Source organism: Quercus lobata, chromosome 2 (assembly GCF_001633185.2).
Source record: "Quercus lobata isolate SW786 chromosome 2, ValleyOak3.0 Primary Assembly, whole genome shotgun sequence".
Classification (NCBI taxonomy): Eukaryota; Viridiplantae; Streptophyta; class Magnoliopsida; order Fagales; family Fagaceae; genus Quercus; species Quercus lobata.
The window spans coordinates 1,515,873-1,536,122 of NC_044905.1; the positions used below are offsets into that span (position 1 = coordinate 1,515,873).

At 32.9% G+C, this 20,250-nt stretch overlaps 3 protein-coding genes across 6 annotated transcripts; all 3 read right to left on the reverse strand.

The window, feature by feature from the left end:
- Positions 1-114: 114 nt before the first annotated feature.
- Positions 115-5,922, reverse strand: LOC115971812 (serine hydroxymethyltransferase 3, chloroplastic). Of its 3 annotated transcripts, XM_031091876.1 has the most exons (13): positions 5,715-5,922; positions 5,482-5,556; positions 5,015-5,263; positions 3,445-3,640; positions 3,198-3,372; positions 2,993-3,110; positions 2,791-2,903; positions 2,530-2,652; positions 2,021-2,125; positions 1,793-1,879; positions 1,602-1,709; positions 762-834; positions 115-649 (listed from the first exon to the last, which is right to left on the reverse strand). In XM_031091876.1, the coding sequence occupies exons 3-13, from the start codon at positions 5,229-5,231 to the stop codon at positions 375-377; spliced, it is 1,590 nt and encodes a 529-aa protein (XP_030947736.1). In that variant the 5' UTR covers positions 5,232-5,263; positions 5,482-5,556; positions 5,715-5,922; the 3' UTR covers positions 115-374. The 3 variants fall into 3 exon arrangements, with proteins under 3 accessions (XP_030947736.1, XP_030947728.1, XP_030947745.1); XM_031091868.1 differs by lacking the exon at positions 5,715-5,922 and having other exon boundaries at positions 5,482-5,591; XM_031091885.1 differs by lacking the exon at positions 5,715-5,922 and having other exon boundaries at positions 5,015-5,286; positions 5,482-5,588.
- Positions 5,923-7,312: 1,390 nt separating this feature from the next.
- LOC115971843 (PITH domain-containing protein 1-like) lies at positions 7,313-10,818 on the reverse strand. Of its 2 annotated transcripts, none has more exons than XM_031091921.1 (6): positions 10,409-10,818; positions 9,624-9,681; positions 9,488-9,537; positions 9,091-9,199; positions 8,919-8,980; positions 7,313-7,526 (listed from the first exon to the last, which is right to left on the reverse strand). In XM_031091921.1, the coding sequence occupies exons 1-6, from the start codon at positions 10,483-10,485 to the stop codon at positions 7,484-7,486; spliced, it is 399 nt and encodes a 132-aa protein (XP_030947781.1). In that variant the 5' UTR covers positions 10,486-10,818; the 3' UTR covers positions 7,313-7,483. The 2 variants fall into 2 exon arrangements, with proteins under 2 accessions (XP_030947781.1, XP_030947788.1); XM_031091928.1 differs by lacking the exon at positions 10,409-10,818 and adding an exon at positions 9,879-10,069.
- Positions 10,819-11,066: 248 nt separating this feature from the next.
- Positions 11,067-12,522, reverse strand: LOC115971828 (cathepsin K-like). Its single transcript, XM_031091898.1, has 4 exons — positions 12,421-12,522; positions 12,222-12,244; positions 11,802-12,140; positions 11,067-11,700 (listed from the first exon to the last, which is right to left on the reverse strand). Exons 2-4 carry the CDS (start codon positions 12,222-12,224, stop codon positions 11,296-11,298), a joined length of 747 nt encoding a protein of 248 aa, XP_030947758.1. The 5' UTR covers positions 12,225-12,244; positions 12,421-12,522; the 3' UTR covers positions 11,067-11,295.
- Between the last annotated feature and the right edge of the window lie 7,728 nt (positions 12,523-20,250).

A 20,250-nucleotide genomic window follows, 5' to 3' on the forward strand; every position in this document is an offset into this window, starting at 1 on the left:
AAATTTTGTAATGAACTAAATAACTTGTTCATCTATTTTTATACCTTTTTCTTTTATCTAGTTATTTGGATCGTTACAAAATTTGTAATCTGTTCTAACAAATTCAATCATGTATTCTAGCAAAAAGAAAAATGTTATTAATCGAAAACATGTTCAACAGACTTTCGATTTTCTTAGCAACAAAAACAGGGTAGACGAAATAATAGTCTCAATCCCAGATTCCAAAATTTATCCCATCTTAGCAACAAGAAGGGGTAGATGATAAAAACATAGTATCAATCCAGATACCCAAATTTCTTATCAAGCCACTATCTAATTGTCCTATAAGTTATTTAAACCTTCCTTTTGGTTATCATAATTGTCCAATAGCTTGCTTATAACCCAGGCAGAGGGAACTGGGTTGTCAAAGCTTCAACTCTCTCGCGCAGATCCGACAATTTATCCAGTAAAGGGAAATCAGGGGCTGCTACAAACTTCAAAAAATCTTGAAGCTTGGATCCTGAGACTAACCGCTTAGCTTCAAGGGTTATCTGTACGCCCTCATGAATAAAGTCTGCAGTTGCTACAAAATCTCTCTCTGTGAATCCTCTAGTTGTCATAGCAGGTGATCCAATGCGGATACCTCCAGGCACTAAGGCACTCTTGTCACCTTTATAAGTGAATATTATTGAGTGTAAGTTTTGACAAGAAAGGGAGAAACAAACAAAAAAAAAAGATCAAATCAATTAAAATGGGATAAACCTGCCAAAGAAAGGACTCACCAGGAACTGAATTTTTGTTGAGGGTAATAGAGGCCAAGTCAAGAATTTTCTCCACCCGAGCTCCATCAATACCCTGTTAAGGAAAGCAATGTTAATTGCTGTTAGTAAAGGTAAATGGTAGGCAAAACACCCCCATCCCAAATAATCATCACAACAATCGCTGCAGTACTAGCAAATTAAACAGGTTGTCTTTGGATTAAATGCCTAGCAATCCAGAACAAATTTTGACATATAATAATATTGACGTGTCATGGCATTCTCCCTTTCAAAGATAACAAACACACCAAAAAAAAAAAAAACCACACCACCCTGGTAGGCAAAATACCCCCATCCCAAATAATCATCACAGCAATCATTGCAGTACTAGCAAATCAAACAGGTTTTCTTGGATTGAACGCCTAGCTATCCATAACAAATTTTGACATATAATAATATTAACATGACATGGCATTCTCCCTTTCAAAGATAACGCGCGCACACACCAAAAAAAAAAAAAAACCTACACCTTGGTAGGTCATGAATGATCTATATGACTATACTATACTGGGGAATGTTTGAAAATGTAGAAGACATACCAAAATTTGTTCGTAGACTATAGATCAATTACTTGAAATAATAATGCCAAGGAATATATATATATATATATATATATATATATAAGCCAGCATCAAGATTTAAATTTAAGGAAACACAAGCCAAAATGAGCTTTTGCTCAAATAGCACTTCCTACTCCCATAAGAATGGGATGGCGGGCAAGGACATGCATTCAAGACTCATTAGGTGCATGTATAGCTCATCAAAAACAAACAAACCCCGGGGACAAAGAAGTCAATAACTTACCATTGGCCTTAGATCGACAAGAACCAGGTGATTATCACTCCCACCAGAAACCAACTTATATCCTAATTCATTCAATCGGCTAGCAAGAGCTCCACAATTAGAGACCACCTATAGACAGTATAATTACATAAGTACAATTTTAGGGGCATAGCTTGGACCAAGTTCTGATCATGAAGGGGGAAGCATAGTACCTTATTCTGGTATGACTTAAACTCTGGGGACTGAGCATGCTTCAAACTAACTGCAAGTCCCCCAATTGTGTGGTTATGAGGGCCACCCTGCATAATAACTCTGCCTTTAAATATGTTACAATAATAATTTGCAGATTAAAAAGGTAAACATGGGTAACCACATAAGATAAAAGGAACACAACACTCCATACATCTGATAACAAAGCAAAAGAGATGAGTCCAGCTGACCTGTAAACCTGGAAAAACAGCATTGTTGATAGCAGATTCCAAGTCAACTCCAAGCACAGTATCCTTCTTGAAGAAGATCATGCCACCTCTTGGACCTCTCAAAGACTGGAGAGAAATGTCTAAAGTTACCAGGCCATGTGTGTGCAGAATGCAGATTACAACAAAGACAGCACATGATTTTCAGAAAATTTTATATAATGCCATCTGGTCAGTATATTGTCAGAGCAAACTTTCCTACCTATCGAAACATAAAATCAGGATGCAAACAAGGCACATTACACTATATTTTAAACTAGCATATCATCAAAAGAAAACAAGGTGACTCCATAATAATATATACGTATATATATATATATATATGTATGTATGTATGTATGTATGTATCTAGAGAAGATCTGGATCAAGTTCTCTCTTTAAGTGCACAAAAAGTCAGGCAAGCAATACCATAAATGGGGAAAAAAAGTGGAAGAAATATTTTGCAAAGTAAAATTCAAAATTTTGACCAATACCTTGTGTGTGGTGGTGGTCACTATATCACAGTACTCAAAAGGATCAGCAACTACAGATGCAGCGACAAGGCCACTTATGTGAGCCATATCCATCATGAGAAAAGCACCAACAGCATCCGCAATCTTCAAGTGCAAATATCAAACATAACCAGTTAGTTATTCGGTTGGTAGAGAGAAGACGATTATTTGGACACAATAATCGACCATTCACCACTAACGGATGCTATTGCATATAAATAATCACAGCATAAAACCTCTTACCTTCCTCATGCGAGCATAGTCAAAATCTCGAGGATAGGCACTTGCACCAGCAATAATGAGTTTTGGTCTAAAGAGAACAGCTGTTTTCTCAAGCATGTCATAATCAACAAGACCTGTTTGAAAGTTTAAACAAAATTAGAATTGACCACAAAATCAATTTAACCATTCATCCTTATCAAAACTAATAAAAGAATTATGTCACCTGTAGATTCATCAAGTCGGTAAGGCATAGACTCAAAATAAATTGATGTGCCAGATACCCGTCGTTTAGCAGTCATGAACCCATGAGACAAGTGTCCACCATGTGGTAAGTCCAACCCCTAAGTTACAAGTACAAGTTATTAATGTATTCTAAGACAGCAAATGCTAACAACAAAAGCTAAAATGAAGAGAGAAAAGCAACCTACCATTATCCGGTCATGTGGCTTTAAAACTGCAGTGTAAACCTCAAAGTTAGCAGGCGAACCAGATAATGGCTGAACATTAACACCCCACTTCTTTCCATCTAGGTGAAATGCTGCCAAAGCTCTTTGTTGACACAGTATCTCAAGCTCATCTATGTACTCGTTTCCACCATAGTATCTGAGGTGTATGATAAATTAAAAGCTATAAAACTTACAATTGAAGTACATTCCTCAAAATAACAAATTATACCTTTTACCAGGTAGTCCTTCAGAATACTTATTGGTCAAGCATGATCCAACAGCTTCCATTACTGCTCGAGATGTGAAATTCTCTGAGGCAATTAGCTCAAGGCTTTTGAACTGCCGCTCCTTCTCCTTGTCAATAATCCTGCGTACTTCAGGATCAGCTTCAGTCAGACCATAGTCTAAAAAGCTGCTTCCACTACCTACATTTCATAACAAAGCAATTCCATGCAAAAAAGATCAGCCTTGACTAAGTCCAGCTACTGAAAATTGGTAAGATATTTATTGTAATAGCATTAATTTGTTTATATGATTCTATGCAAACAGAATGCATTTTATGCATAACAAGAGAGTAAGAAAATGTATCAAGCTTATTTTCTACACTGCTTCCATTTTCCCCAAAAGCAATAACACAGATTTCTGTAGGATTCACGGCCATAAGCAATAGCACAAATTGTAACAGAATTAACATTACACCCAGAATAATTAATAATTATGGAACCTCTACAGGTAAATATGAAAATTTTATTGCAATAAAATGACCATTATGGTTGTCTATGCAGACAAAACAGAAGCAGATGTTCAACAAGCAGAAAAGTAGAAAACACAAATTCTCTAAACTGTGATAAAACAATATTAAAGAAAAAGAAGGAAGAATTGATAACTACCCTAAAGTAGTCAAATCAAAGAGAAATGCAAAAGGCAAAACAATAAGCTCAGTTTCTAAACTTAGCATTGTGAGGGGTGAATGAAGGTTGTGATGGGCCAATAATATCACCATGCTGATGACATTTCTCATTATATATTACTCAACAAGATACTAGTTATAGAGACAGTATCCAACGTCAAACTACCTTTGAGTAATTTACGCCTCTCCTAACATGAATATAACAAAGACTCAATACTTATTGGTAACATAAAACAGGGAACTAATGCTGACAAATAAGTATTCAGTTGACCATATCATTAGTAATTCATATTGAAGAAACCAATATCAATCAAGGCAAAGAAATGTCCACAATACAAAATTGTGCCAATAATAAGAATTGAACAACACTAAACACTACTTCTTCAGATGGTATCATGCCACTGTTAGATGCATACAAACTTCAACTACTCCAAACACTAAACACTACTCCAAACCTCGACACCTCTTCCTAACAAAGCATTTTAATGGGCTTGAGCCACTTTCCAACAACTCAAAACACACACACATACGCATACATAAAAAAAATACTCCCCATGTGAAAAAGTTAGTATTTAGTCCCAAAACTTTTTGGGTTAGTCATGGATCCTCAACAGACTAACGAGGGTTGACCACTATACATATAGGATCAAGTCAAGAAAAGTGACTAACATTTTATGCTGGCCATAAACCCACCGCAACCCTCATTTGTCCGGACTTAGGACCAGATAAAAGGTCATACCTAATGCACAAAACTTCCACTTTTCCAGGTTTCGGACCAGAAGTGAGCAAAAAATACGACACTAAGCACTGAGACATGAAGGATTCACTACCATCCAGATGAGAACTCAAGACAACAAAAACAACCAATCAATCAATGTAAAGTTGATACCTCCAATTTCAGGCACAAGAACAGAGGCAAAAGAAGGCGGCCTCCCAGTAACTAAACTTCCTTCAACATAAGAAGATCTACAAGGTTTCATCAAATTGAGCCTTCCTTGTTGTGGAAACCCAATAACACTAGACCCTTTTGGAGCGAAATTTGACCCTTTGGTCCAGATGGGCTGTTGAAGAGACCCCATCACTGCAGCTCCACTACACGCTTGCATCTTTGCTTCCAAAACTATATGTCACAAGCTTCCTACATATTCCAAAAAAAAAATCCTAAACACATATTTTTTTAGTACGGAAAATCTTTTTTCATTCAGGGGCTGTCTTTTTCTTATAGAAAATTATCCATTAAACCAAACAGAAATTTAATCTAACAACAACAATAATAATAAGAATAAATTATGGAACCGAAATAATCAATTTTGACATAAAAAAAGAAAACAAAAATTGAGGTTCATGAGGCTTTACCTTTGTTAAGAAATTTGTGCGTGGGATTTTTGCGTTTAAGTGCGGTCAAGGGGAAATGAGCATAAACCCTAGTTTCTGTTTGAAAAGAAAGGAGAACCGTTCACTGAGTGAGTGGAAGAAACAAATATTTAAATATTAAATAAACAAAAATATTTTTTTTAAAAGAATGTCCACGTGGCAAGAAGTAGGATAGCATATTTAAAAGGAAAAAAGGAAAAAGAAAAAAAAGATACCTGAAAATAAGGCGCAAAAAAAAGAAACCCTGGATGTCCGAAGAAGAAGAAGGAAGAGAAAGAGTTGAGCGTTATTTCAGGGGTTAGAGCACCGTATCCCAAGTGTTTGCATTTTAGTAGGATAAGGGAATTTGTTTATCAAGTGTTTGGTGGGTAACGGCTAGTGGAGCTAGTGTTTGAGTTTTATTAGGATAGTTTGTTCCTAAAATGCAGGGCTTATCTTGTTTAAAAGGAGCAGTAGTTTATTTGAATTATTAGATAAGAATTATTTATGCAGAGTAATCTGTAGAGATCAAGGATTCTTCAATCAATTCTAATTTTTTTTTTTAGTGTTTATTCAATATCTATTAATTATTAAAATAGGTAAAGGTCAAGTCTTGTACGTGAGGCGTGTTCAGATTTGGGTAGAGATGACGTGGAGGGTGTATAATGAATAAAGTTGGCTGGTAGTCTAAAATAGAAGGAAAATTTTAGAAAGACCGAGGTCAACTCAATGTAATGGTGGGTCAACACTGGTTGGGCCTTTTGTGGTGGAATGATTTAAAGCTGAGTGAGTGGGTTTTTGTTTTGAATGTGAGTGGGCTGGAGATTTTTTTATTCCGATGGGGCTTTCAGTTGGGTTTTGCGCTTAGAAGGAAGGGAAAATGTTGATGATGATGGTGTCAATGAGTAAAAGGGAGGAGCTTGGAGTTGGGATGAAAAGATTATGGCGATGTTAGTATGATAAGGATGAGGGTGGCAGAGAGACGATTTTTTCTCTTCCATAGCCATGGGGGGCCAGGGATTTATTTTTGGGCCTCTATAATGGGCTGATTTATGCATAGAGAAAAAAAAAACACAGTTTATATATAAAAGCTCTAATGGTTTAAAGAATGTGGATGAGAATGGTAGATAAGAATGTTGATGTCACTTACATATTCTAGCAATCGAGACACATGTCATACTAGTAGACTTCCTTAATTCACATGTGCAATGAACTAAAACATGGACGGTCCATATCACGTTTTGTTGCTAAAGGTATTAATTGTTGACTAGAACCTTAATTGTTGATTTAAATTCTACCATCCAATAGTAAAATTTCATGGAAATGTTAGCAAATTATGGCCAACCATTTTTCTCCCCATTTTTTGGTTGAATACGATCAACTTTATCATTAAATATGAACAAATATAGTCTATCATCAATCATTTTTCTTTTCAAATGAATTCTTAATAATCCCCCAAATTTTGTACTCACCTTGTGTGGAACAGGTACCTCAATGAGTCAATCTTGGTCCTTACAAATACTGTTCCACTCAATCTTGGTCTTCACAAAGGTCATTGATTGTCACTAACCATTACAAATGATTGGTACAAGTGCCAATTACATATGAAGGAAGAAAATAGGATACACCATAGATGTTATGAAGCACTTAGATGTTATCATTGCCATATTTGCTATGAGGACTTCTATTGCATTGCATCCTGGGTTATCTACCATTTTCAAGGATGAAATTTACGTTCGACATATTTGCCGTAACATGAAATTTGCAAATTGTAAGTGCCGAGCAGTACACTAGCAGATGTCTTTTTTTCCTGTTATTTAAATAATAATAATAATAATAATAAAGATGTATTTTTTCTATAATATAGCATGTATGGCTAAGTAAAAGATGATAAGAGGTGCCACAAAATAAAGGGTTGCAACAACATTTCAAGAACAGATGTACAGAATACAGAATCCACTCAAGAAGAAAGCATGTAAATGATGTAATAGATAGCTGGTACTCTTTATTCAACATGTGAAAGACCCCTACCACTTTCAGACCGTGCCCTGCAAATGAGTAGAAAAATTTTCAGTAAGCCAACTATTTTGGAAATTTAGGACCATATATGCAAGTGACCAACTGTTTAAAGTGAAACCTTTCAAGCCCTTAAACAAAGGTCAAAACTTAGATACAGTTACTTAGGTTAGGCGATGTACCTTAAGTTCCCCAATTAAATTCAACCATGTGGTTGTGTTGGTTAATATAGCACAAAAAGTGTTATCTTCCCCAAAGACAATTAAATTCAACTATGTGGTCATTGGTCTATGCAGCCACATAGTTGAAAGTAATTGAGGAGCCCAAGGTATAACACCTATGCCTTATGGAATTGTATTGAAGTTTTTCGTTTAAATGATTACTCCACTTGGTACTTGAATCAAGATGTAGGATAGACTGAAGGAAATATACTAATTCATTCATGTAAAGAGTTCTATCAATGGATTTCAAGCCAGTAGATAAGCCCATTGGCAGTAGTAAAGAAAAGAGAGGTATAATAATATTCAAACATCATTTTAATAGCAAATCATGATCTTCAATTTGTAATGTGGCATTGGCATCAATACTGAACATATTTTCATCAATTCAGCATAAATCATTTGTAATGTATTTGGACTGGCAAACACACAGGTATATATTTTGAAGGAATATATTATTTCCTAACAGAACAATCTGATTACTGATTTATGTGAGTCTGGGAATGTAAGAAATACTTACCACCCCTCCCCCCCCACCCCCCCCTTTATTAATAAAAAATCATGCATAATATGAAGTATACAGTATCACAAAAATTACTCAATATTCTTTTTTGAACATTAAAAAAATAAAAATCATCTATTTATTTATATATGCATAAATGCTCATTTCAAATGCCATGAAAAGGCAATATGGATTTTGAATAATGGCATATGTGAACTTTCATCCAATGTTTTAAAATACATTCTGGTGATCATTCTAATTTGCCCTTTGGAAGGGAATATTTCAATACCGGTATATTCTAAAGTACCGTTTTAGATGTATAAATAAATAAATTGTATAAATTTAAACAGAAACTCCTCGTTATATAATGCGGCAGGTTCACATAATATCATTTCAATACCAAATATTATAATTAGGGGCAGATGCCATAAGTTGAAACTCTCTCAAAAAAAAAAAAACAAAAAAAAAACCAAATATTATAGAATCTTAATATCTTTATTGACAAAAAAAAAAAAATGTCTTCAATTAATTAATGCAGCCAGTATTGATCAGTATAACCAGTATTTTTCCTAGTATTTGCCGAAATTGACCGGTACACCCAGTAATGGCTGGTACCACTCGGTATTTTAATCAGTTACTAATCAATCATTCAAAAACAGCAAACATGTCACTAGTCAATCACAGAGACAGAGACAGAGAATTACTTGTGGTCTGAAGGATTTGGCATAAGTTCATAAACAATTGTCACAACGACATCCCTGTTCAACTACAATAATAGACAAGAAAAATGAATCAAAGGATCAGCAACAACTTTTGTTTTTTTAGTAACTAGGACCAACAACAACCAACAAACCTTTATTATGGCAATGAGATTACCTGGGTAGCTTCACCTTTTAGGCCAATATAATGAATCTGAGTAGTTTCACAGCCAAAATTCTCAGGAAAATGCAATGTGATACTTGCCACACTTTGAAATTTAATATATCTAATAAAATATATTGACATTATATCAGAAAGTACACAATAACTGATCTTAAGACTAAAACCCATAGGTTGCAGAAAAAACTTATACATAAGTTCTAATGTCATCAACTTGACAATCTGCATTACTACGAAATGAGAAATGTACTCATGTTTTAGTATCTAAATTATTAATTAAACTTACCACATTTTGCATTGCTCTCCCCTCTCAATATAAAATGAAATGAAGTTTCTAGGCAAAGGCAATGCAGTATGATGTATACCAACAAGAAATGAACGAAAAAAAGATTACCTTGTCTGGTATTCCAACACTCCTTGCAAATTTTCAGCCAAATCCCACTCCTTGAAACAATAAAAACATAGGTTTCATATAATTTGAAGTTTGAAGAAAACAACAAATGCCTTTAAAAGAACAGAGGAGGCACTACCTGAATGGCTTGCATACCTTGAGCATCCGAAAAGTCAATGCCATCTCGATTGATGAACCTATCAAAAAAAAAAAAAGATAGAAAAATAATTCTGTGTTTTTTCCCCTCAGAAAAAAGGAAAAATTAGTGCAGTAGAAAACTGGAACAGATTTCATACCATTAAAATTCCTTTGGTGTTATAGTTAGAGTCAAATATGACATCTATATTAAAAATAAATAAATGTTTAAAAAAAACTCAGACAGGCAAAGCATTACCGAGTTTGGTTTCTCATTGACCTTATGGATTAACAAGAAAATAGCAGAATTGTTTGCCCTTTGATTTTCTTCTGGTATTTGTAATTTTTTGGTCTTCTCTTTCTTGGTTTTTCCGCCCTTGCGTGGGTGACGATGCATTATTACAATTAGCATTCAACCTTCTTCCCTTCATATTTGTCATGGGTAATATATATATATATATATATATATATATATAGGGCCGTTTGGATACCGCTAAAAACTGAAAACTAAAAACAATATAGCAAAATAATTGTTAAACGTGTGAATAGTACTGTGGGACCCATTTTTAATGGAAAAATTTCTGAAAAAAGGGGATTGTGAGTCCTGTGAACAGTGCACGGAACCCACTGGTGTGACATAAAGTCTGAGAAACATGCTTCTGAAAGAAAAAAAAATAATAATAAATAAATAAATGCAGACGCACAAACCTCAGTATCCAAACGGATACATAGTATATGTGAATCATCCGATTCAGTGATTTTTCTTCATTCAACTTTTTAAAAGTTTACCTATAAACATAATGCTCTTTTAACTTTTTGTCATTTTCATCTACTACAATCAGATTCTGAAATACATGGATGTCCATCCAGGAGAGGGGAAAAGAAAAAAGGAAAGAATCAGTACTAGTTTAAATACACAGGGAGTGGCAATCTGGCCAGGGGAGAGGAGTGGTTGGTTTTAGCAACAACTGTATACTTACAGGCTCAACAACTTGGACAAAATAGAAAAAAGGAAATGTGTTTGTCTGTATGTGTGTGTGTGTGCGCGTGAGAGAGAGAGAGAGAGCTTTTAAACAGCCCCCTTTCGATTCTTCATCTTTAGTATTGTTCGGACTGCTGCTGTATTCAGCAGACCAGATTTTCAAAATCTGCAAAAATGGTGTCTATGTTTATTAACATGTATAGCCAAGAAAATTATTACAAAGCACTTTGATTGTCATTCAAAAAATTCAATTAAAACCCCACAAAATGCTATAGCTATAGTACCAACTGGTAAACTCCAAGTTCTTGACTACACATATGTCAAATGGATGCAGGATGAACATAATATATAGAGTTGCAGGGTTGGTGTTATAGCAAAGAAAAAAGAACATCCCTGTACAATAGAAATGCTTGCATCACATCACAACATAGGTAACACTTCATTCAAATTTTATGGAAAGCGTAATCAGGGAAAAGGAATATAATTGGTTATATACTAAGAATAATCGCAGTTCAACCATAGAAGATAATTTTACAATCAATATCAATGGCAAAAGGATAAGACTATCTTGTAAATCATCAGCCAAATACCCACAAAAAAAAAAAAAAAAAACCATGTGCCTAAAGTGAAACTTAAAATGTAAATGACAAATGCCTTCCTAACAAACACCATTTCCTAACAAACACCATTTCTATCAATCAAGTACTTTCTCCTTAACAACCCTACATACAATTACTTCTTTAAGTAGATTGGGGTTTCCCTGACCAGTTCTTGGGTGAATTGCATCATACCCTCTGTATATTCTTCCAAAACCTTTATCCCCCCATTCCTCACCCCAACTGTTTTTAATCCACCAGAATTTTTTCCTTGTTATTGGAGTAGTTCCAAAGCCTGTAATTAGCACCGCATGTGAAACAAATTCTTTATCTTCAGCAGTAGCTTCATAGACCGAATTTTCATCATGCTTGTATTCTTTTAAGTCTTCAAAAATCTGAATGGTTGCACATAGGCAAAATCCATCACTTAATAAATTCAGCATTAATTCTTCATTCTCTACGTTAATCACTGTGTAGTCTTGGAGATATGCCACTGTCATCCCCTGCAAGATTAGAATTAACACATTATGGCATCAAATATCATTTTTTATTGTTATTTACATATATTTTTATTACAAAGAAAGAAGAAGAAAGAAAAACTTACAGAATCAAGAAAGACTTTTGCAAGCGATTTGCACTCAGATTCTTTTGCTACTCCATGTAACATCAACCAGCGGAATACTTCAAGCATTGGCACCTCATAGTCCCCCCTCCAAGTGCGTGCATCATCTTGAATAAGTTTCCTAGCAATTAGGTACTCCCGTAATGTGTAAATAATAAATTGTAGTGACAATTCATTATCCGCAGGGTTAATCCTTGCCAGCGTATATTCCATTGCCGAAAGAATTGTCAAAGCCCAACCTATGGAACTTGGGCCTTGATTTCGAACCCTGCGAAGGACAGGGCCCCCAGGTCCGCATCTCAAATCGCAGTCATCATGGTCCTAAATAATCAAATCCAAATTAAGAAAACCAGAGTTTGTATCTCAATTAAGATTATTTTTTTAAAAATTGAAAAAACTTACCATGATTCTGATAAACACTAAACCTGAAAAACAAGAATGCCCAGATGTTAGAAACAGAGTAAAAGAATCAAATATGGTCAAATATGGGTTAAAAATTGAGTTTTTGAATTGGGTTTTTTGTATGATCGAATACCCAATAGCCAAAAGGGAAAGAATTTCGTGAAATTAAGTTCAATTTGGTGATGGGGATTGAATTTACCTGGCAAAGTTTGGAGTTTTGTTCCGAACCCTAGGAGACAGCAGAGACCAGAGATCTTGGATAGAACAAAAACAAAAACTGGTGTGGACTGTGCTGCCCTTTGGTTAGAAAATTAATATATAATTTTTTTTCTCCGAAAATATATATATATATTTTTTTTATAAGATTTGCTCGTGGTAGTTGTATGAAATCATTTACTGAAATTTAAAATAGCTATTTGAATATTTATTTAGTATAGTATTTACTATAACAAATTTTTAGAACCTATTTACTAAATGTAATATTTATTTACTAAAAAATGCTATAAGGAATGATAATAAATGTCATCATCTTTCCACAATATTTAAATTTTTGCAATGAATGATGATATATGCTATAATTTTTTTGAAAATCTTCATCAAATTAAATATTTGCAACCATCTACAATAAAGATTTTGTTATTCATACTTTATTCTTTATCATCTTATTTTATGAGTCTAACTACAATGTTTAGCTTACTTATTTTTAATGAACACCATTTTAAGTAGAAAAAGAAATTAAAAAAAAACAAAATAACAAAAGTCATCTGTTATCAAAGTTTCTATTAGATAAAATTATAAGTTAAGAAGATTTAAACCTAATAAATAAGTGTTCTTTAGGTAACAAATTGAACATCATATATCATCATTCTAACTTTTCAAATATAACTACCAGTCTACCACATAATATTCAAAATACAAGAAAAAAGTTTTTGGGACATTAAAATTTAGTAGGAGTATTTCAGACATTGCATAATGGAATATTTTAGGAATTATAAGATTTCGTTATGGTTTAACTAAGAGAGTAACAATAGAAATATATGCTCATTTACAAAATATAAAGGAGAAAATTATTCAACTTTAATTTAGGGGGGAATGAAACTATCCCAAACATAAAGAAGAATAGTGCAACTTCGTCAATTTTTGTGTGTGTGTGTAAAACAATGTGTCCAAAAAATCAACCTAAAGAAAATTACACATAAAACAATGAATTTTGGTTCAAAAAATTGACTAAACCAAAAACAAAGTCTAGGAACACAACAAAATATCACGATATTTTTGTAATACTTTTATTTCTAGCTATGGTGGGTTCTGGTTTAATATTTTATTATATTATTTTAGAATAATGCTACATTCACAATATTTTCATAATAAATCGTAGATGGTAAATTGTTACTGGTTTTAAATTGGGCTAACCACTTTTGACCCTGCATTAAAAAAAAAAAAATAACAAATAACAAATAAAAAGCCAATTGAAGAAAATTGTGCCTAAAACAATAAATTTTGGCTTACCAAATTTGACTAAACAAAAAAAGAAGCATAGGAAGACAACAAAATGTCACACAAAAAATAATCCTAGGAACACAACAAAATGTTACAACATTTCCGCAAATTTTTTTTATTCCCAGCTGTGGTTGGTCTCAATTTGATATTATTATTTTATTTTTTATGTCCACAGTATTTTCACAACAAATTTTAGGTGAAAAATTATTACTAGTTTTAAAATTGTGCTTTAAAAAAAATAACAAACAAAAAGACAACACAAGAAAATTGTGTGTGAAACCGTAAATTTTAGCTCACCCAATTTGACTATATTAAAAAAGAAGTCTAAGAATTCAACAAAATATCACAATACCTTCATTTTTAGGATCCGAATAGATATTTTTTTATTTTATTTGAGAGAAATGTTACATCTATAATATTTTTATAACAAATTATAAATGACAAGTTATTATTGGTTTTAAACTGAGCTCACTACTGATATCACTTTTTTATCAATCAAAAATACCTTGCCACATAAAATTTGTTGTGAAATTATTGTGAAAATGTTATGGATATAGCATTACTCCTTAATTTTAAAATCAAGCAAGTTTTCCCTTAATATTTTAGAAAATAGAAAATATGTCATATTGTTATTCTCTCAATTAAATCTTAATAAATTATGATTTTAAAAATATTTATTGTGTATTGTCTAAAATACTCCCACTAAATTTTAACATCCCCAAAATTTTCCTCACGTATTTTGAGTTTTAAATTGTAGTAATTCTCAGTCTCTTATTTTATTATTTTATTTTGACCTTTCAAAAATTGACACCTCAATAATTATGAAAATATTGTAAGAATATGTTGTGTCAGTGTAATTGTGTATGCACATATAAATATTTAAAAGAAAAGACATAGAGAGCACAAAAAAAACTGGCATACGGCAGAAAAAAGAAAAAAAAAAAGAAAAAAAAAAGAGAGGCCCATAAACGGTGCAGATTGTCAAATAATTGTGAAAATATTGTAAGAATTTGTTAAGTCGATGTAATTGAATATGTACAAATAAATAATAAATATTTAAAAGAAAAGACAAAAAAGAAAAAGCACAAAACAAACTGGCGAAAAAAAAAAAAGAAAAAAGAAAAAAAGAGGAAGGCCAATGCACGGAGCAGGTTGAACAAACCAAATAATATTGTAAGAATGTGTTGTATCAGTGTATCTGTGTATGCACATATAAATATTTAAAAGAAAAGCCAAAAAAAAGCACAAGCAAAACCAGCATATGGTGAAAAAAAGAAAAAAGAAAAAAAAAAGGCCCATGAACGATGCAATTGTCAAATAATTGTGAAAATATTGTAAAAATTTGTTAAGTCGATGTAATTGAATATGTACATATAAATAATAAATATTTAAAATAAAAGACAAAAAACAAAAAGCACAAAACAAACCGGTGAAAAAAAAGAAAAAAAAGAAAAAGAAAAAAAGAGCAAGGCCAATGCACAGTGTGAGTTAAGCAAACCAAACGCACGGTACAAAAACATTGTTTGCGCATTCGCGCTTTTATATATATATATATATAAGAGAATTAAAAGAAAAGACAAAAAGAGCACAAGCAAAACCGGCATACGGTGGAAAAAAGAAAAAAGGTCCATAAATAGTGCAAATTGTCAAATAATTGTGAAAATATTGTCAGAATTTGTTAATTCGATGTAATTGAATATATACATATAAATAATAAATACTTAAAAGAAAATACCAAAAATAAAAAGCACAAAACAAACCAGCGAAGAAAATTATTGGATCCCTCACACGTAATTTACTCATGTTTAAATAACGAAAATTATTGTTTAAACTAGTTTATTCTAATGCCTTTGTGGTGTATGGAGTGCGCTTTGTTCCAATTTGATTCTGCATACAGTTTCGTGTCGAAATTCGATGAGCTAATGTGGGAGAGAGAGAGAGAGAGAGAGACAGCGAGTGTCGATTTTGAGGTTTTTGACGAAAGGTTAGGGGCAACAGAGGAAGAAGAAGCCTTTTGTTGCAACTTTTTGTATGAAAATGAGCGCGATAGTGTCGACATTTTGTGTTTGCTTAACATTCTCTCTCTCCTAATAAGTACTCAACAATCTTCCTGCTTGATTTGTTTACCTTTATATATTAGCTTTTTTTCCATTTTGAAAATTACGTATTATTTCTAGTCATTTTTCTTAATATAGGACCCAAAAAAAAAACTTACTTTAAAATAATTGAAAGTTAAATGATTTGAAATTAAATTACAATAAAAAATTATGCGAAATTCGCAAATAATACTAAAATGAGCAATAAAAATTAACTTATAATTCAATTACAAACACTACAGTACTACAACTACATGTTTTGGATGGTACATTGTTTCAAAATGACTTTATTTTAGAGAGAGAGAGAGAGAGAGATATAGATGTTCTATTATTGAGTGAGAGAAGAAGCGAGTGTTCGCATGAGAGAAAGAAGGCCATATACCGTCGGTTGTCAAAGTACGGTTTTACCCGGGTTCTTACTTTTTATGCAAACCAAGGCGGCAAGGCCCATTTATTCACTTATGCTTCCTTTGTTGGGCCTCCTTGTTCCAAAACTAAATTATCTCATTCAAATAAAATTCCACTCTAGTAATTGGGCCATGGCCCTCCTCCTTTTATATATATATATATATATATATATATATATAAGGCATAAATACATTTTTAATCCTTACATTTTGGTTTTTTTCTATTTTGGCCCCTATATTTTAATTTTACCACTTTTAGTCCCTAAACCAATTAACACATGTTATTTTCGTCCTTTTCGTCAGTCAACCAATAGAAATATCTGACGTAGCTGACAAAAGAATTAAAATATTATAAAAAATGCCACATTCGGTGAAGATCCAGTGAAGATTCGGCGAAGATCTGGTGATGAGATGGAAGTTTTCGTTCAAATCTGGGCTTGAGGTGGTGTTTTTTGTTCGATCTTATGGTTATCACACAGATCCAAAGAAAAATCAACAGATCTGGTGAAGATCTAGCAAAGATTCGGCGAAGATCTGGAGGCTGAAACTCACTCCAACTTCAACTGACCTGATCGTTGTCCGTTGGAGACTGATCCAACTTGACCTGAGGTTGTTCGCGGTTGATAGCGGGTCGTTCAACCTCCCACCCAATGTAAGCAAGTCGGTTCCGGGTTGGGCATAAACCAGACCCGGACCGACCCGTGGACACCATGTGATGGGCTGGAGTTTTTTACTTATTTCATGTTGATGACGATGATGTCAATGAGTAAAAGGGAGGAGCTTGGAGTTGGGATAAAAAGAAAATGGTGATGTTAGTTAGTATGATAAGAATGAGTGTGGCAGAGAGATGATTCTCTCTCTCCCATAGCCGTGGGGATCTAGGGATTTATTTTTGAGGCCTCTACAATGGGCTGATGACTATATATGAATAGGGAAATATGACGGTTTATACATTGAATCCTCAAGAGTTTAGGAAATGTGGATAAGAATGTTGATGTCACTTACATATTTTAGCAATTGGGACACATGTCATACTAATGAATTTTCTTAATTCATATGTGCAAAGAACCAAAACATTAATTGTCCATGTCAAGTTTTTTTTTTTTGGGTAAACTCCATGTCAAGTTTTATTGTGAGTTATAATTGTTGACTATAACTTTATTTTTTTTGAGAAAGTATAACCTAAATTGTTGATTTAAGGTGCGCAATCTAATAGTAAAATTTCATGGAAATTGTGGGAGGACTTTCGTTTCGGCTCCAAGAAGGAATTGTTCTCTTTGGAAATGACATTAAACCTTAGTACTCAAGATTTTGCTCAATCCCACATCCGTGAGAGACGCCTCCCACACATGCCTTATAAGCTTGAGCCTAAGACATGTGTGTACCCGATGTGGGATTGAGCAAAATCTTGAGGACTAAGGTTTAATGCCATTTCCAAAGAGAACAATTCCTTTTTGGGGCCGAGACGAAAGTCCCCCCGCATAAATGTTAGTAAATTATGGCGAACCATATTTCTCCCTTTTTTTGGTTGAATACAGTCATCTTTATCATCGTATATAAACACAAACAGTACATCATCAATCATTTTTCTTTTCAAATGAATTCTTAATAATTCATATGTACATTTATACACTTAGATTATGTTAGAATAGAATTCTATCTTATATCAAAAATAATAATAATAATCATAATAATTTCACAAATTTTGTACTCATCCTTAGTGGAACAGGAACCTCAATCTTCGTATTCACAAAGGTCACTGATTGTCACTAAAAAATAGATCAAATGATTGTTACAAGTGCCCTCATTATTATTTAAAAAATTAAATAAGAAGAATTTCCACGTTGCAAGGGAGTAGGATAACATAGTTAAACGGAAAAAAATAAACTTGAAAATAAGATGCTTACGGTGGTTAACAACTTTTTGTAGCTTTTGCAGCATTTTTTCTTTTTTTTGCAGTTTTTTTTTTAAAATATTTTTTGACAATTTTTTAGTAGTTTATTATCTTTTTTGACAATCCTTTTAATAATTTTTTAATTTTTATTAAGTGGGACCTATATAAGAAAATCTTAACAAATGCTTGTTAACATTTCCCTTTACTTTTTACAGGTTTCTTACTTTTTGTTTTTACACAACATAACATACCCTTAAGAGGCTGTTTGGATGAATTTTCTTCAAAACTCAATTTCCATCACTCATCACTTAATTTTTCACACCCGTTTGGCACTATCACTCACTTTCCATCACTCAATATTTTTCACATTATTTGTGGGTCCCATAACTATCACTTGGTGTAGTTTTTTTTTTTTTTTTTTTTTTTTTTTTTTTTTTTTTTTCAGTACCCAAGCTCATCGAACCCAGTAAAAAAAAAAGAGAACTGAACCCAAAAAAACCTAGCCAAAAAAAGAACCCAGTGAAATAACAACAAAAAAAAAAAGAAAAAAAAAAGAAAAAAGAGAAAGAACTGAACCCAGAAAAACCTAACCAAAAAAAGAACCTAGTGAAAGAACAAAAAAAGAAAAAAAGAAAGAGAGAAAGAACTGAACCCAGTGAAGAACGTGAAGAAGCCACTAGTGTGAAAGGAAAAAGAAAAAAAAAGAACATGAAGAATGCACGCATCGAACCCAATGAAGAAAGAAAGAAAAAAAATGGTCAAAAGTTGCGGCTGTGACTGACACAGGTCCCTTCATGTAGTGTTATTTACGGAAATGCTAATGAGTTATGAGTTATGGAAACTGAAAATAGCTAAAATGTGTTTTCAGTTTCCATAAATCATAACTCAAAAACCAGAGAATTGAGTGATGGAAACAGAGTTATCGTGCGCCAAACGGATATTGAGCTATGGGTCCTACCATTTTTGAGTTATGAGTTATGGAAACTGAGAATTGAGTTACGGAAACAGGCCATCCAAACAGCCTCTAAGGTTCTCAATGGGGACTTGGAGTCTGATACTGTACTATCTCACATGTATGTATATCATATTATATTTAAGAAATATTGTATTTCCCATAATATATATATATATATTGTATCTCACGTGTGTATAATGTTTATGTTAAAAAAATATATTAAAAACAAGTGCTGAAATAACAATGGATTGTGATTCTAAACTTTTATTGAAAAAAAATAAACAAATGGATTGTGATCAGATAGCATTCAACTTTTTGTTTTATTTTATAGGAAGATAAATTACTAAGAAAATTAAATTACTTTGTTTCATAGCATACCAAATGCAATCTTGCAATTTATTTTTTCACAGTATTTATCTCATACAAAAAGGATAGAGATTAAATTTCTCTAAAGTCTAATAATAATGTCATTTGACAATTTTATTATTTTTTAAGAGAAACATTTTATTTTGGCTCAAAAAAGATTGAAAATGCATTTTTTGGCCTAAACGGCCTTTGTACAATTTTTGGAATTTTAAGAGTTAAATTGTGATTTTTGAAAGTTTTGGGGTTAAATATGTAATTTTAGGAAGTTTCAGGCCAAAAATGTGATTTGTAGAAGTTTTGGGCATAAAAATGTAATTTGAAAAAAGGTTTGGGGGCAATTCCATAATTTGGAATTTTGGAGAAAGGTTTATGGTGGTGGGTCCACTGGTTGGCCTTTGCCGTGGAATGATTTAAAGTAGAGTTTTTGTTTTAAATATGAGTGGGCTGGAGGTTTTTACATAAATGGGGCTTTCAGTTGGGCTTTGCGCTTAGAAGGAAGGGAGAATGTTGATGATGATGATGATGTCAACGAGTATAAGGGAGGTGGTGATGTTAGTGTGATTAGAATGAGGGTGGCAGAGAGACGATTCTTTCTCTTCCTTATCCGTGGGGTCCCGGGATTTATTTTTGGGCCTCTACAAATGGGCTGATTTATGAATAAGAAAAAATAACGGTTTAAATATGAGATCTTTAAGAATTTAGGAAATGTGGATAAGAATGGTAGATAAGAATGTTGACATCACTTACATATTCTAGTAATTGAGACACATATCATATTAATGGACTTCTTAATTCACGTGCAAATAACTAA